At 37.5% G+C, this 15,280-nt stretch overlaps 1 protein-coding gene across 7 annotated transcripts in view; it reads right to left on the bottom strand.

Moving 5' to 3' along the window:
* The window catches only part of AVL9 (AVL9 cell migration associated), a 76,938-nt gene that overhangs the window by 46,732 nt on the left and 14,926 nt on the right, over positions 1-15,280 (bottom strand). For all 7 annotated transcript variants that reach the window (XR_006211904.1, XR_006211902.1, XR_006211895.1 and 4 more), the window contains exons 2-4: positions 8,386-8,506; positions 6,786-6,871; positions 4,274-4,345 (exon numbers count right to left, since the gene is read on the bottom strand). Coding sequence is in view for 1 of the 7 variants with exons in the window: in XM_042969468.1 (XP_042825402.1) it covers positions 4,274-4,345; positions 6,786-6,871; positions 8,386-8,506 (279 nt within the window). In the remaining 6 variants the exon portion in view is untranslated. The remainder of the gene's footprint in view (positions 1-4,273; positions 4,346-6,785; positions 6,872-8,385; positions 8,507-15,280) is intronic.

Below are 15,280 nucleotides of genomic sequence, written 5' to 3'. Positions count from 1 at the left end.
AGAAGACCCCAAATAGCCAAAGTAATATTGAAAAAGAAAACCAAAGAGGGAAGCATCACAATCCCAGACTTTAGCTTCTGCTACAAAGGTGTAATCATCAAGACAGTATGGTATTGGCACAAAAACAGACACACAGACCAATGGAATAGAGAACCCAGAATTGGACCCACAAAAGTATGGCCAACTAATGTTTAACAAAGCAGGAAACACTATCCAATGGAAAAAAGACAGTCTCTTTAGCAAATGGTGCTGGGACAACCAGATAGCAACATGCAGAAGAATGAAACTAGACCACTTTCTTATACCATTCACAAAAATAAACTCAAAATGGATGAAAGACCAAAATGTGAGACAGCCATCAAAACCCTAGAGGAGAAAGCAGGAAAAAACCTCTCTGACCTCAGCCACAGCAATTTCTTGCTTGACACATCTCTAAAGGCAAGGGAATTAAAAGCAAAAATGAACCATTGGGACCTCATCAAGATAAAAAGCTTCTGGACTGCAAGGGAAACAATCAACAAAACTAAAAGGCAACCGACGGAATGGGAAAAGATATTTGCAAATGACATATCGGATAAAGGATTAGTATCCAAAATCTATAAAGAACTTACCAAACTCAACACCCAAAAAACAAATAATCCAGTGAAGAAATGGGCAAAAAGACATGAATAGACACTTTTCCAAAGAAGACATCCAGATGGCTAACAGACACATGAAACAATGCTCAACATCACTCATCATCAGGAAAATACAAATCAAAACTACAGTGAGATACCACCTCACATGGGTCACAGTGGCTAAAACTAACAACTTAGGAAACAACAGATGCTGGTGAGGATGTGGAGAAATGGGAACCCTCTTGCACTGTTGGTGGGAGTACAAACTGGTACAGCTGCTCTGGAAAACAGAGTGGAGGTTCCTCAAAAATTAAAAATAGAACTACCCCATGACCCAGAAATAGCAATACTAGGAATTTACCCAAAGGATACTGGAGTGCTGATTCATAGGGGCACATGTACTCCAATGTTTTTACCAGCACTTTTGACAAAAGCCAAATTATGGAAAGAGCCTAAATGTGCATCAACTGACGAATGGATAAAGATGTGGTTTATATATACAATGAAATACTACTTGGCAATGATAAAGAATGAAATCATGCCATTTGCAGCAATATGGATGGACTGGAAGGTATTATGCTAAATGAAATAAGTCAGAGAAAGACAGCATGTTTTCACTCATATGTGGATCTTGGAAAAACTTAACAGAAGACCATGAGGGAAGGGAAGGGGAAAAAAATAGTTACAGAGAGGGAGGGAAGCAAACCATAAGAGACTCTTAAACACAGAGAACAAACTGAGGGCTGATGGGGGAGTGGGGGAGAGGAGAAAATGGGTGATGGGCATTGAGGAGGGCACTTGTTGGGATGAGCACTGGGTGTTTATGTAAGCGATGAACCACAGGAACCTACCCTCAAAACTAAGAGCACACTTTATACACTGTATGTTAACCAATTTGACAATAAATTATATTAAAAAAAATCAATAAATGTCAAAAAAAATCTTAAAAAGGCACTTCAACATTAGTCATTATAAAAATTTCCATTTTTATTTATTTATTTTTATTTTATAACCAAGTTAGCATATAGTGCAATAATAATTTCAAGGGCAGTGACTCATCCCCCACATATAACCAGTCTTCATTCCAACAAGTGTCTTCCTTAATGCCCCTTGCCCATTTAGCCTATCCCCCAACACTCCACCAGCAACCCTCAGTTTGTTCTCTGTATTTAAGTCTCTTATGGTTTGTCTCCCTCTCTCTTTTTACGTTATTTTTGCTTCCCTTCCCTTATGTTCATCCGTTTTGCATCTTAAATTCTGCATGAGTGAAGTCATATATTTGTCTTTCTCTAATTTAGCTTAGCGTAATATACTCTATAGAGTTCCATCCATGTTGTTGCAAATAGTCATTATAAAATTTATGACATTTTAATTCTACAGTTACACTGGTTTGTGGTGACATTTAATCATCCTTATAATAGCCGGTTCTTATATCTAATTGAACATTCATGATTAAATTTAAGTTCATTTCCCTTTTTTGTCTTCTTTGGAGGCTTAGAACAACTGCTCTGTGTCCTTTATCAAAATATTCCTTTGTATGCTTCAACAAAATTATTCCTTAATTCTTACTTCTGTTTAAGACCCTCTTATACCATTTCCATCCTTTTTATTTTCAATGTTATTTTCTAGATGTTTTCTGATTTCTATGTCCTTCTTAGAATGCAGAGACCAATGCTGTATATAATTATTATACAATTAGTTAATACAAGTAACACTGGAAGAGTCCCCTCCCACCACCAATATCCCTGTTACTATATCATTATTACCATCCAGAATATCTAAGTATAAAGTCATTATATTTTTATATAGAGACTACAATGCACTATGAACCATCAAACCTTTCTGCATAAGCTAGCTCTCCCTATTCCCTATACTTATTTAAAGACAAATAAAACCCGGATCTTCACCCCAATTTTATCACTTAGTAGTTACACAGGTCTATGAGAGTTAGACATTTTTTCTCTATTCTACATGTTTCTTTGTAAAATGAAAGCAACAAATACTTAGATCTGTTTTTACATGAGGATTCAAATCACAATTATATCTAAAAAGTGTCTGGTATTGAATTAATACCTGACATATAGTCATCTGATAAATGACATTTATTGTTATTATAATTGTTCTTTGAAGAAAGATTACTCAGGAAGCCTTTCAACATGTGTTTGCTTGAACATCTGGTACTCCTATGCTTTGGTTATCTGGCCCAGTATAAAAGAGTAATTCATCGATTTAAAAAAAAAAAAAAGTAATTCATTGAAGTCTATTTTTCAGGCTACCATTTTAGAAACTGTGTACAGTCTATTAATTTTCTGATATCAGGGTCTTTTACATCCATTCCTCTTTTTTTTTTTTTTTAAAGGAGTCTATTCTTGCCCTCTATTTAAAACTAAGATCTTGGAAGAAATATCTGATCCTCAAAATCTTATTATTAAGGCTCACAGTATATTATTATTATTATTCAGGATTTTTTTTTAAAGCTTAGTACTGAAAAGTCAAAATAAATCCTATTTTACAAATCTTATATTAAGCAAACTACATTCAAATTGTCGGTGGATGTAAGAAACTGGACAATGTAGAAGACATAATGAAACAAAACCTACATACATTTGGTGACTAGGCAAATGAAATATTCTCCATTTTGATTTAGGTTAAATGCAGAAATGATTGTATTCAATAATCATATAGCTGTAAGATAATTAACATGATAGAGATCTGGATTTCTCCCCACAAAAGGTACTTGGGGGATAATATTTTATATGTAGAATTAGTCATTTGATGCTACCAGTAAAGGTGTTAATATCCTATTAGTAATAAAAATGGAATATTACAAATGATTTAATAGGGAACTATGGAAAATAAGAAGTGTTACACATTTCCTACTAAAAATAAAAAGTTAAAATAATTATACACCTGCATCTGATCAACTTGTACATGGATGAAACAACTGTAAAGCATTGCTATTGTACAATTATGTCATTTCCATTCCTCAAAAATCTTAAGTTTTAAAGAGCAAGTTAAGGGGCGCCTGGGTGGCTCAGTCGGTTGAGCATCTGGCTTCGGCTCAGGTCATGATCTCACAGTCCGTGAGTTCGAGCCCCACGTCGGGCTCTGTGCTGACAGCTCAGAGCCTGGAGCCTGTTTCGGATTCTATGTCTCCCCCTCTCTCTGCCCCTCCCCTGTTCATGCTCTGTCTCTGTCTCAAAAATAAATAAACGTTAAAAAAAAAATTTTTTTTTAAAAAGCAAGTTAAGGCTACCATTTTTCATAGCAAGAGTCATATACTTCTATATCAATACAATCTGAATGATTATGATATTCTGAGTTTTAGTAAAATATTATCCAAAGTCTTAAAAACAAAATAAAAAAGAATAAATGAAATATATCAGCTACTTCATTTTGGGCAAGTGTCAACCTCTTTCCCAAAAACCTATCTAGAAGATTTCCTTCCACTTATCTAGTTGTGGGTAATGGTGCAAATGAGAGTAAAACTGCTGAAAGGCAGAGAAAAAGCTGATGCACAAGAATAAAAAATGGGCCCCTGATGAATTTTAATCTATTACTGTCCATAAATCTCTCCTTTTTCTAATAATGCCTTATTCTCAACTAAAAATCTGCCATGGTTAACGAACACATTAACGAGTTATTTGGTTTCTTACCAACTTGCTTAGAACACAGACACTTTTCTGAACCGTCTCTCTGGTGATATCTGCTTGCCGCACTTTCAATGCCTATTATAAACAAAGAGTCATTATTAATATTTCATAGAAATATTTAAAAATCATTCTCTTTCAATGTAAAAATAGCAGTGAGATAGAAAAAAATTCTAACATTTAGTTAAATTCCAAATGTATTGAGAATCTCTGAAAATACCTATTGAATGAGTCAGCCAGGAAACTATGTGCCAGAATCTGGTAGGCACTGAGAATGTAACAGTGAGAGACAATTCCTACCCTCAAGGAACCTAACCGTCTGAGAATACTTTTTGTGTAAGTTGCCACACCCATAATTCAAATCAAATGTCCTTGGTTCTGGTTTGAAAATGGGCACTCCGAGACTACTGTTTCTGGTGAGAAGGGCCTAGATTATACTGGAAAACTGGTATTATAGCCCAGCCCTGAGCCATAACTCATGCCTTGATGATTGTGAGAACGACCACGTTAAGAGGTCTACATTCTCTGCTAGTAAAGAACAAGCCTTGATTTAATCATCAGGTAACTCTAGGTAACTCTGTGAGCGAACTAAGAACTACTCTTCCCCTTTGTGGTATACAGCCTAACATCTCCTGGCACCTGTCCTGAGGACCAATGGGCCTCAGTGTCTTCAAGTGACTTACGACTGACGACTAGTCATTAAGTCAAGAATACAACCTTCCCTCAATCTGTTTTCTACCTCTCTGCCTTGACTGGATTCATCTGTCAGGTCTCACCCTCAGTCAAAGGGAATCAGTTTTTCTCCTAGGCTCTAGATCCTTCTCATATCTGTTATCAGGTGAGGATAGAAATATTTAGAGAAATGGGCAATGCCAATATACTGTGGAGTGGATCAGACCCAATGGGTAAGGGAGACAGATGGTATGAAATGCCATTTAAAGGCTACGTGAAGCATGAGAACTGTTGTTAATGTCGACAGTTTGAGGAAATAATTTTACTTGTGTCTGCGCAATCTATAGGGGACTAGAGTAAAAGGAACAGTCTCCAAGAAAGGGGAGCAATTCAGTTCATCTCATGTAAACATAGATTAAGGGTAATAGTATATGAGGCAATCAAATGCACAAAACTACCAAGCTAACTCTTACCCTCAGGTTTACCTTTAAATTCAGTTATTCATTCCATAGGTATTTACTGGGTGTGTCCTATATTTCAGGCCCTGTACATGAAGGACTATTTCACAGTAGTTAACAACTTTGGGTATGGTGGAATTTACACCTGCAATTTATTTCTAAATGGTTCAGGGAAAAAAGCAGACACACACTAAGCAAATGTGGTAGAATGCTGACTACTGTTGACTCTAGATGGTGGGTATATAGGTGTTCATTGTACAATTCTTTTCATTTATCTGCATGTTTGAAATGGTCATTATAAAAAGCTAAAGAAAATTTTAGAAGATTTACTAACTTAATTATTCCCTGAGGAAGCCTTTTAAAACTTGGAGTTACCTAGGCTTACTCTCAGAGATTCTAATTTAGTAGAAGGAAAGGCCAGCTGTGCATTTAAAAAAAAAAAAAAAAAAAAAGGGGGGTCTCCAGGTAACTCCAGTTAAAAAACACTGCGGTGGTTTGCAATCACCTGATAACCAGAACATTAAACCAGAATCTCTGGGGTTGGGACCCAGTCATCTCTAGTATTTAGAGGTCCCCAGGTGACTCCAATGTGCAGCCAAAGTTGAGAAACACTAGAGTATTAATGATCTAACGAAAGGCAAGAGATTTTTACTCAGAGTGTCCTCACCACAAAAAACTGGTGAGACACAAAAAAAGTGCTGCTCAGAATCAAACCATGAAAGGGGAAGCTACCCATCTTGGCTTATTTGTATTAATTAGAGCTATTATAGTAATTCAGACATTAAGCTGGCAGGTAATTTAAGAATTAACAAAATCTGAGTTGTACATAATTAAGATAACATGCAAGTATTTCAAAGCGACTACAAGTACTTTCCACTAATTCTAAACAGCTGCTTAAAATACAACACACATTATCACTTAATTTTTCTAAATTACATACCAAACATTAGAAAAAGAAAATTCAAGGACACTGTAAAATTTAAATACAGCATTCTGAAGACAGATGGATAATTTAGGTACAACTATCTAGAGACAATGGATGCCTGGGTGGCTCAGTCGGTTAAGCACCTGACTTGGGCTCAGATCATGATCTCATGGTTTGTGAGTTCCAGCCCTGCATTGGGCTCTCCACTGTGAGCACAGAGCCCACTATGGATCCTCTGTCCCTCTCTCTCTCTGCCCCTCCTCCGCTCGTGCGCTCTCTCTCAAAAATAAACATTAAAAAAAAAAATGGACAAACTATTTTATGGCAATTATACTTACCATGTCAACTTACAAAAACATTCATGTGAATAAACTGGTACTACTGGGAAAACAACTTCAAATTGTTTATAAAAATTTTAAAAACACTATCAGTGTTTTTGCTGTTTTTCATTGTACTACCATACCTTGGCTTCAATTTGCCGATAGCAGGAGATACCATATACTGTAGCTCCATTTCCATTTCTGGGTGGCAAGTGAAAAAATACAGTATCTAAGAGACACACAGAAAAAATGTAAATACCAAAGTGAATTACCCTTATTAATAAATAATGTAAATTGAAGTTATTATATGCAGTTAATTAAAGCAAAAATGATGATGTAACAAGGAACCCATGTCATACTTAACACCTAGCATTGCAACCACTGGTTTCTTAGCATCCCTCTCACTGCCTGATTGTGTACATTCATTCAGGCATTCTCAAAAGACCAGGAGGCTGAACAGATTAAGTTGAAACTACAGTCACTTATCCCAGAAAATACTTTATTCCAGATTAAAAGTAGAGAATCATAAAAATGAAAGGCCACTCATGAATCTTGGATGGATCCAAGAAATTCTTGGAATAACTGGGGAAATTTGAACATGGATTAGATCTTAGATGATATTCTCGAATTACTGTTAAATCTCTTAGCTGTGATAATGGTACTGGAAGTTATCCTGAGGAATGATCTTATTCTTAGGAGTGCATACTGAAGTATTTAGAAGTAAACTGTCGTGATGTCTGCAACATGGTGCTAGACTTTCAGAGAGTAGGGCAAAACTGTACACACACATAAAGAAAACTTGTGGAATATTTGCTATACTATTTTTTCAAACTTTTTTTCTATTTAAAAACTTTCATGATAAAAAAGTACACCAAAATATTTGTAAGATTAAAAATAATGTATTTAGATTTTATGTTAAACTGCATAGTAACATTTTGTTTCATTTCATATGAAAATTATTAAATATTAGGAAAATAAGTAATTAAACCAAGTTTAATCTGGTGTTTTGGTAGAGCCCCTAATGCCATGATAAAACTTAGTTCTTTGTTAAGCCAGTCAAAACATGCATTTATAGGTAGGAGACTCAGTACTAACCTCACAGTGTTGCTTTCTCTGAGGATGTTAACATGCTTCTCTGACACATAAACTTTTATATTTTATTTTTTTAAGATTTTACTTTTAGGTAATCTCTACACCCGACATGGGGCTCAGATTTACAACCCCAAGATTGAGTCGCAAGCTCTACCAAATGAGCCAGCCAGGTGCCCCTTACACGCAACTTTAAGCAGAGCAAGGCAATAGCAGTGGCTCTAGGGGTGGAGAAGCAATCCCAGGTGGACACAGGTGTACTAAGCTAGTTAAGTTTGCAGCTAGAGCCCCGAACAGTAGCTAGTATAGGTAAGCCCTGTAGCTTCCCTCTAAGAGGAGTCTCAAGAATAAATGCAGAAAAGTGCTACCAGTAACAGATGTCCTAATCTGGCCAAATACTTAATTTAGCCAGTGCCCCTAGCAAAAGAGTGGCCAATGTTCAACAACATTACCAACATAAAGCCCAGCACTCCTCTGGAAATCTTCCAGTGCCTGACTAGTCATCTCCAAACAAACACTTACGTGTTCTATAAATAGTTACAAGAAGCCAAAGGCCTTTCATTTACCAAAATATTTAGAATCTAAGATGTCTTGGTAAATTAAAAAGAAAAAAAAGGGGGGGGGCACCTAGTAATTGCTCCATTGTTTACATACCTTCCTGGTAGTTGTGTGCGCCATCTGGTAAGGCAAGGAAGGGCAAATATTTCCATTCTTCAGGTAAAGTGTGGCTGTCATGTCCATCTCCTGGAATCAGGGGTGGGTAAGAGAATTCAACCTAAAATAGTAAGCAATGGTAGCCAAAAGGTTGTTAATCAAAGGGAGCATTTTATCCTGATAGCCAAAAATAGTTTTAAACTCTACATACTTGTTGATGCCATTTGGCATTATCAGCAAACTTATGGTACACAAGAGGAAAAAGAAAAAAGGAGTAAAAGGAGGAAAGATTTTTAAGACCTTTCCCCTTTCTGACTTAAAGGTTTTTGGATTTTAATGTGCATAGGAGGAAAGGAGATAGGAGTGGTGGTAACTGGATTTACATTTGGAAACTGTCATCAAGAGATGGTAACTAAAGCCATGAAGCCCTGAGAAAAACCAACATCCTACTGAATTGAGCAGAAGAGGTCCAACAAAGAAGCCGAGAAGTATAAGCCAAGATCTAGGCTTGCTTCCATTCAACTGACTCCCTTGCTCACAATATGTGTAGCTTTGAGCTTTGTTTTTGCTGCGGGGTTGGTAGGAGGAGGAGTGGGCATTAATCAACATTTCAGGTTATTTTCTTTTAAGACTGAGAATTGGTCAGTGAAAAGTTCAATGAAATCTCTCCAACACCATGTCTTGTAGAAGTAACAAAGTTTCTAGTAAACACCCTCAGTTTCTGGTATTCTCCAAGTTGATCAGCATTTTCTCTGTTTCTATTTCTTTTTGTTATTTCAACGAGACTTGTGGAGAAGAAGGAAGAATTAAATGCATGAGACCTGGGGGGCACCTGGGTGGCTTAGTTGGTTAAATATTGGACTTTGGTTCAGGTCATGATCTCACAGTTTGTGAGTTCAAGTCCCACATCAGGTGAGCTGGAGCCCCACTTCAGGTAAAACACGAGCCGCGCTATGGGTGAGTCCCGCTTCTCTCTCTCTCACTCTGTCCCTCCCCTCATTCATTTGCACCCTCTCTCTCCCTCAAAAAAAAAAAAAAAAAAAAAGAAAGAAAGAAAGAAAAGAAAAAAGAGAGAAAATCAAAGATATCTGAAGATGCTAAGGTTCAACATGCTTTGAAGGTTGAGGAACAGGCCAGGAGGCAAGGACTGCAGGTGACCTCTAAAAGCTGCAGAATGCCAGAAAATTGATTTTCCCTAAGTGTCCTGAAGAAACACAGCACTCCTTGATTTTAGCCCGGTGAAACCCATTTCTGACCTCCGGGACTTTCTATGTATTAAGTCATTAAGTTTGTGGTAATTTATGATGCAGTAGAAAAGTAATACATCTGTTAAATAGAAGAAACAAGCAGAATGTCAGTAAATGTAGTATAATTCTACTTATACTATGATTACATTTATGCAAAAAATTGTACTTCTATATCTTTGTAAATTAATTTTTTAATTCATCGCTTGAAAAGATACAAGCTAACAGTTTACCTCTGTAGAGGTGAATAGGGTTGGGGACTGGAGATAAAGGAATATTCCTGTTAAGTTTTTTTTATCCCCATCTTCTTTTGGAAAAAAATTAAACTTACAGAAAAGTTGAAAGAACATAACCTTATAACCATCTATATTCACAAACTACTAATATTTTGGTCCCATGTGCTTTATCTGTGTTGCATGTATATTAGCACACACTTTTTCTGCATTACTTGACAATAAACTGAGATTATCGTTGACTTTTAGGTAAATGGGTATTTATTTCTAAATGGATATGCATTACTTTTAGAGTAAAAAAAGGAGGGGGGCAAAAGATAACCACGAATAGTGACTGGCTTTCTAAGGAAATCTTATTTCCATTCTATCCTCTTGGACACAAAGGGAGATGTAGAAATCTATCTCCTTCTCTGAAGATTTAGTTAACAAATTACCAATAGTCAGACTTTAATATCTGATGCTTTGCTGTGTTCAATCTATTCTCCCAACTCCTCATTCTACTGAATGAAGATCTGTTTTGGACTCTAGTTGGAACTTAAAATGAAGTCAATTCATAAAATTGTTTTAAGTGTAGATGCTGCATATAATCCAAGAATTCCAAGGATAAAATTAAGTTGGCTTTAGGCTGAGCAGGGCCCAGAGTACTTACAATATTGTTTCTTTGAGGTGTTATAAGGAAACCCACAGGCCCAAAATGGAGCCACTTAAGCTAAGTCACCAAACAGGGCTTAATACCTAACCTAACCAGAGTTCCAACCCCCCTAGGAAATAACTCTTAACTGGTCAGTCAGGAACTTTCTGATTGGCACCAGATGAGGTAATCTGTCATATGGTGCTCTCCATCCCGCAAAGGAAGATGAGGTAACCCATGAACCCCCTTGCCCTTCTCATCACGGAAGAAAAAGGAGAAAAAGGGACAGTGCCTGGAACAATCCTTTTCTTTTGCTAATAACTTCCTCGCCCCACCCTCTTCCTATAAAACCCTTCCAAATTTTTGTACAATTCCTCGGAGCTCCCCACTACTTGCTAGATGGGATGCCACCTGATTCAACAAATCACTTAATAAGGCCAATTAGACCTTCACATTTATTCAGTTGAATTTTTGTTCCTTAACAGGGAGAATATATTCAAAATTTCAAGCAGCTAACTTTTGGAACACAACTTTTTCATAAATTATACACTGCCTGTGCTGTGTTGGCAGCTCTCTAGAATTCTTTTCTTATGTTGGTGTTATTTGCTACCAACAAATTCTTGCATTTGGAAACTGAAGATGTTAACCAAGTTCAAAACAGTTTACACAAATTCCTTTCTGTGCCTACATACACACAACAGTTTTAACAGTGATTTGGTATTGTTTCATTATTTAATCAATCTTCTATTGTTGAGCACTTTTTTTTTTCTTTCTAACATCTTTACAAACTATTCAGTACTATTCAAATATGGTATAATAAAAAATATATTTGGTCTTTGTTCTTGGTCCTGGCCTAGAGCTCCTAAAGCCCTGGAAATTCCTGAGTGAAGGGAGTACCTTTTGTTATTTATAAGACAATTTCAACTGTACCTGAGTTTATTTAACAAGGGGACTTGGTAGTGGTGGGGCTACTAAATAGCGTTTGGATGGGGCCTGGTCACCAGAAAGGTGGACCTCCCAGGAAGGGAGAGGGGCTGGAGATTGAGTGCAATCACCAATAACTAATGACTTAATCCATCATGCCCATGTAATGAAAGTTCCATGAAATCCCCTAAATGATAGGGTTCAGGGTAATTCTAGGTTACTGAAGACAATGAGGTGCCAGGAGGGCAGCATGTCCACTGAGGACATGGAAGCTCTGTGCCCCTTCACCACATCTGGTCCTCCGCATCTCTTTCATTTTCCAGAGTTCTAGTTGTTCTAGCAAATTACAGAACCTGAGACAGGGGTGCGAGAACCCCCAAATTTGTGGCTAAATTGGACAGAAGTGCAGGTAGCCTGGGGACCCAGTACTGGCATCTACAGTGAAGGTGTCTTGTGGGACTGAGCCCTTAAACGTGTGGAGTTTGACACTAACTTTGGGTAGTTAGTGCAGAATAGGATTGACATACAGGATACCCAGGTTGGTGTCTGGGGACCAAAAAAACAAAACAAAAAAAAAAAAAAACAACAAACTAACAAGACTGTGTTATTTCCCAATCAATGGGATTTTAAAACCTTAAGTTGTATATTCTTCAAATTTTGAATACTGACTACTCTATATACTCCCCTTAGGATAAGTCCAAAACAATCCAGACAGACACAATTCCATGGCACAGAGGCTTAAAAGGAATTCTCATGGAAGTTACCAGAGTTTCTCAAATACTACTCAATTGAATCAAAAGGCAATATGGACAAGAATGCCAATTAAACTAAGCAGTACCACAGAAAGTAAAGGTAGGGACAGCTGGCTGCCCCACTGCACAACTCCAGCAGAACCACCATCACTGCAGTTTACATGAAGGGCTCTTCCTGCAGCTACGCTGTGCAAAGTCTGTAGAGCTGTACATGGCAACCCTAAGTATATGTGAAAAATCATAGGCAAAAACCAAAGTCAATCTCCAAAGACTAAAAAGAAAAGAAACACTTAGAATGATTATCATCCAGTAGGGTTACTACTAAATAATGAAAGTCCCTACGGGCGCCTGGGTGGCTCAGTCGGTTAAGCGACCGACTTCAGCTCAGGTCATGATCTCACAGTTTGTGCGTTCGAGCCCTGCGTTAGGTTCTGTGCTGACAGCTCAGCCTGCTTTGGATTCTGGTCTCCCTCTCTCTCTGTCCCTCCCCAGCTCGTACTCGGTCTCTCTCTCAAAAATAAATAAACGTTAAAAAATAAATAAATAAAAACAAAAAAAGAAAGAAAAAAAAAGAAAGAAAATAATGGAAGTTCACAGCCCAAACTCTAACTTAAATTTGGGGATCAAATAAAGTGTCTGATAGGACATCAGTACATACAATGTACAACAGATATACCAAATGTCTCCCCAAAGGGTAATATTATTAATCCTGCAGATTTCAAATTTTTTTGTCAACTCATAGTCATGTAACTGAATCTATCTTGATCCCAATTAGTAGTAATTTACATACTTATTTTTTAATTTTTATTTGAGACAGAGGGAGAGGGGGAGGGGGAGGGGGAGAGAACGAACATGCAAGCAGGGGAAAGGGGCAGAGGGAGGGAGAGAGAGCGCATCCCAAGCAGGCTCCACACTCAGCGCAGAGTCTCATGTGGGGGCTCGATTCATGACTCTGGGATTGAGACCTGAGCCTAAATCAAGTGTCAAGTGCTCAACCAAATGAGCCACCCAGGTGCCCCATACATACTTACATGATTACAACAGACGCAGAGGGAAAAACAATGGCTGATTTCTAAAATGTGAAAGCAGAATAAAGATGGTCTAATTATAAGGAAATAAAAGGCAACTTTTCTAAAGGCTAAGTGAACTATGTATGAAATGGTGACATATGTTTGTTCACCATGAATGGTAAAAATTACCACTCATTTTCAGAGTTTATAAATCAAATTGCAAAGGTGTGCTCTATAGGCGCCCTCTAGAGGTGCCTGGCTGGTTCAGTCCCCAGAGCATGTGACTCTTAATTTCTATGTCATTAGTTCGAGCCCCACATTGGGCCTGGAGCCTACTTTCTAAAACAAAACAAAACAAAAACAAAAGTGTCCCCCCAGTCAGACTGCATTTACTTGGTCCTCAGAAACAAAAAGTTGAAAAAACACAAAATAATAAGACAGTACCCTGGTGTAAACTCTGAGTGCTGTTCAAAAGTAGCCTTTGTTCACTTTCTAACAATGAAACATCCATTCCACTGTCAGAGAATAAAAGCCACCATGCCAAACAGCACATAAATTAAACACTAACACAGTGCTCACAGACACTGATGGCATAAGAGGTATGCCTCCTAGAGAAGCTGAGTCAGCTACTCTCTCTGCTCCCTTTCTAGGCCCCTCAGGGATTCCCCTGACCCTTCACTCAGAAGCATGGGTGCTTATTTTCTTAATAGTCAAAGCATTTTAGGGACCAAAGTCAAGGCTCTGTCATGATGTTTTTCTCTTTGAAGAAAACCCTGGATATAGAAGGCAGGTCTTCTCAAAGTTATGTTTACTCGGCCAAATCTCTAGTCAACACTACAAGAGTACTGACACTCTCTTTAGTCTCTTAAAAAGTTGGCAACAAATGACTATATTCATCAGCTGTTTATTTCTGTAATAGATTGTGCTTAATTCTCCTCTGTCTCAGCACCATACATTATTTTATAGTTTCACGAGTGCACTGGATGCCCAGAAAAATAAAGTGTGTACTGTAAAGGTGCAATGGTACTATTGAGACTTACCAGTTAAAACCAAGTTTTACTGTTTTTAATAAATGCAAACAAAGAAAACAAAAATTAAAAACAAAAGAAGTATCTTAGTTTAAAACATGTGCTTTTATATATTTAATTGAATAAAGACAGCTAGTTCTTTTTTTTTCTAGAATTAAATAACCATTTCACTATTCCACATTCCTTTTATTTAAGATGAGGTACTTGGGCCTTTTGGCTGGAACCACCATCTTCCAGTAATTCATCAAAATGATCAACACAAAGGAAAAGAGAAGAGGCACCCCCTATATTCTCTAGACCTCTTAGAAAACATGGAGTTTGTCCTTTGGCCACATACATGCAAATCTACAAGAAAGGTGATATTGCAGGCATCAAAGGAATGGGCATTGTTCAGAACAGAATGCCCAAATGTGGTCCCATGGCAAAACTGGAAGAGTCTACAGTGTTACCCAGGATGCTGTTGGCATTGTTGTAAACAAATAAGTTAAGGGCAAGATTCTTGCAAGACAGTTCATTTAAGTATTGAGCATATTAAGCACTCCAAGAGTCAAAATAGCTTGCTAAAGCGTGTGAAGGAAAATGATCAGAAAAAGAAGAAAGCCAACGAGAAAGGTACTTTCTGAAGTGTCAGCCTGTTCCACTCGGGCACATTTTGTGAGAACCAATGGAAAGGAACCTGAAACTGCTGGAACCCATTCTCTATGAATTCATAGCATGGTAAGTGTAAAAAAAAGACCTCAAGACTGTAAACAAAACAAAAAACAGATGAGGTACTCACATTATGAACAACAAAACAGATGACGTGTATTTTAATTTAAATACAGAATTTTTAGGGATTCCTGGCTGGTTCAGTCAGAAAAATATGCAACTCTTGATCTCAGGGTGGTGAGTTTGAAACCCATGCTGGGTTGAATTTTAAAAAATTAAATCAGCTCAGGTCGTGCATCATCTCATGGTTTGTGAGTTTGAGTCCCTTGGTCAGGCTTGTGCTGATAGCACAGAGCCTGCTTGGCATTCTCTCTTTCCCCCCCTCTCTGCCCTTCCTCCATGCTAGCTCTCTCTCTCAAAATAAA

Source organism: Panthera tigris, chromosome A2 (assembly GCF_018350195.1).
Source record: "Panthera tigris isolate Pti1 chromosome A2, P.tigris_Pti1_mat1.1, whole genome shotgun sequence".
NCBI classification, from domain to species: Eukaryota; Metazoa; Chordata; class Mammalia; order Carnivora; family Felidae; genus Panthera; species Panthera tigris.
This window is presented reverse-complemented; position numbering and strand designations above follow the sequence as displayed.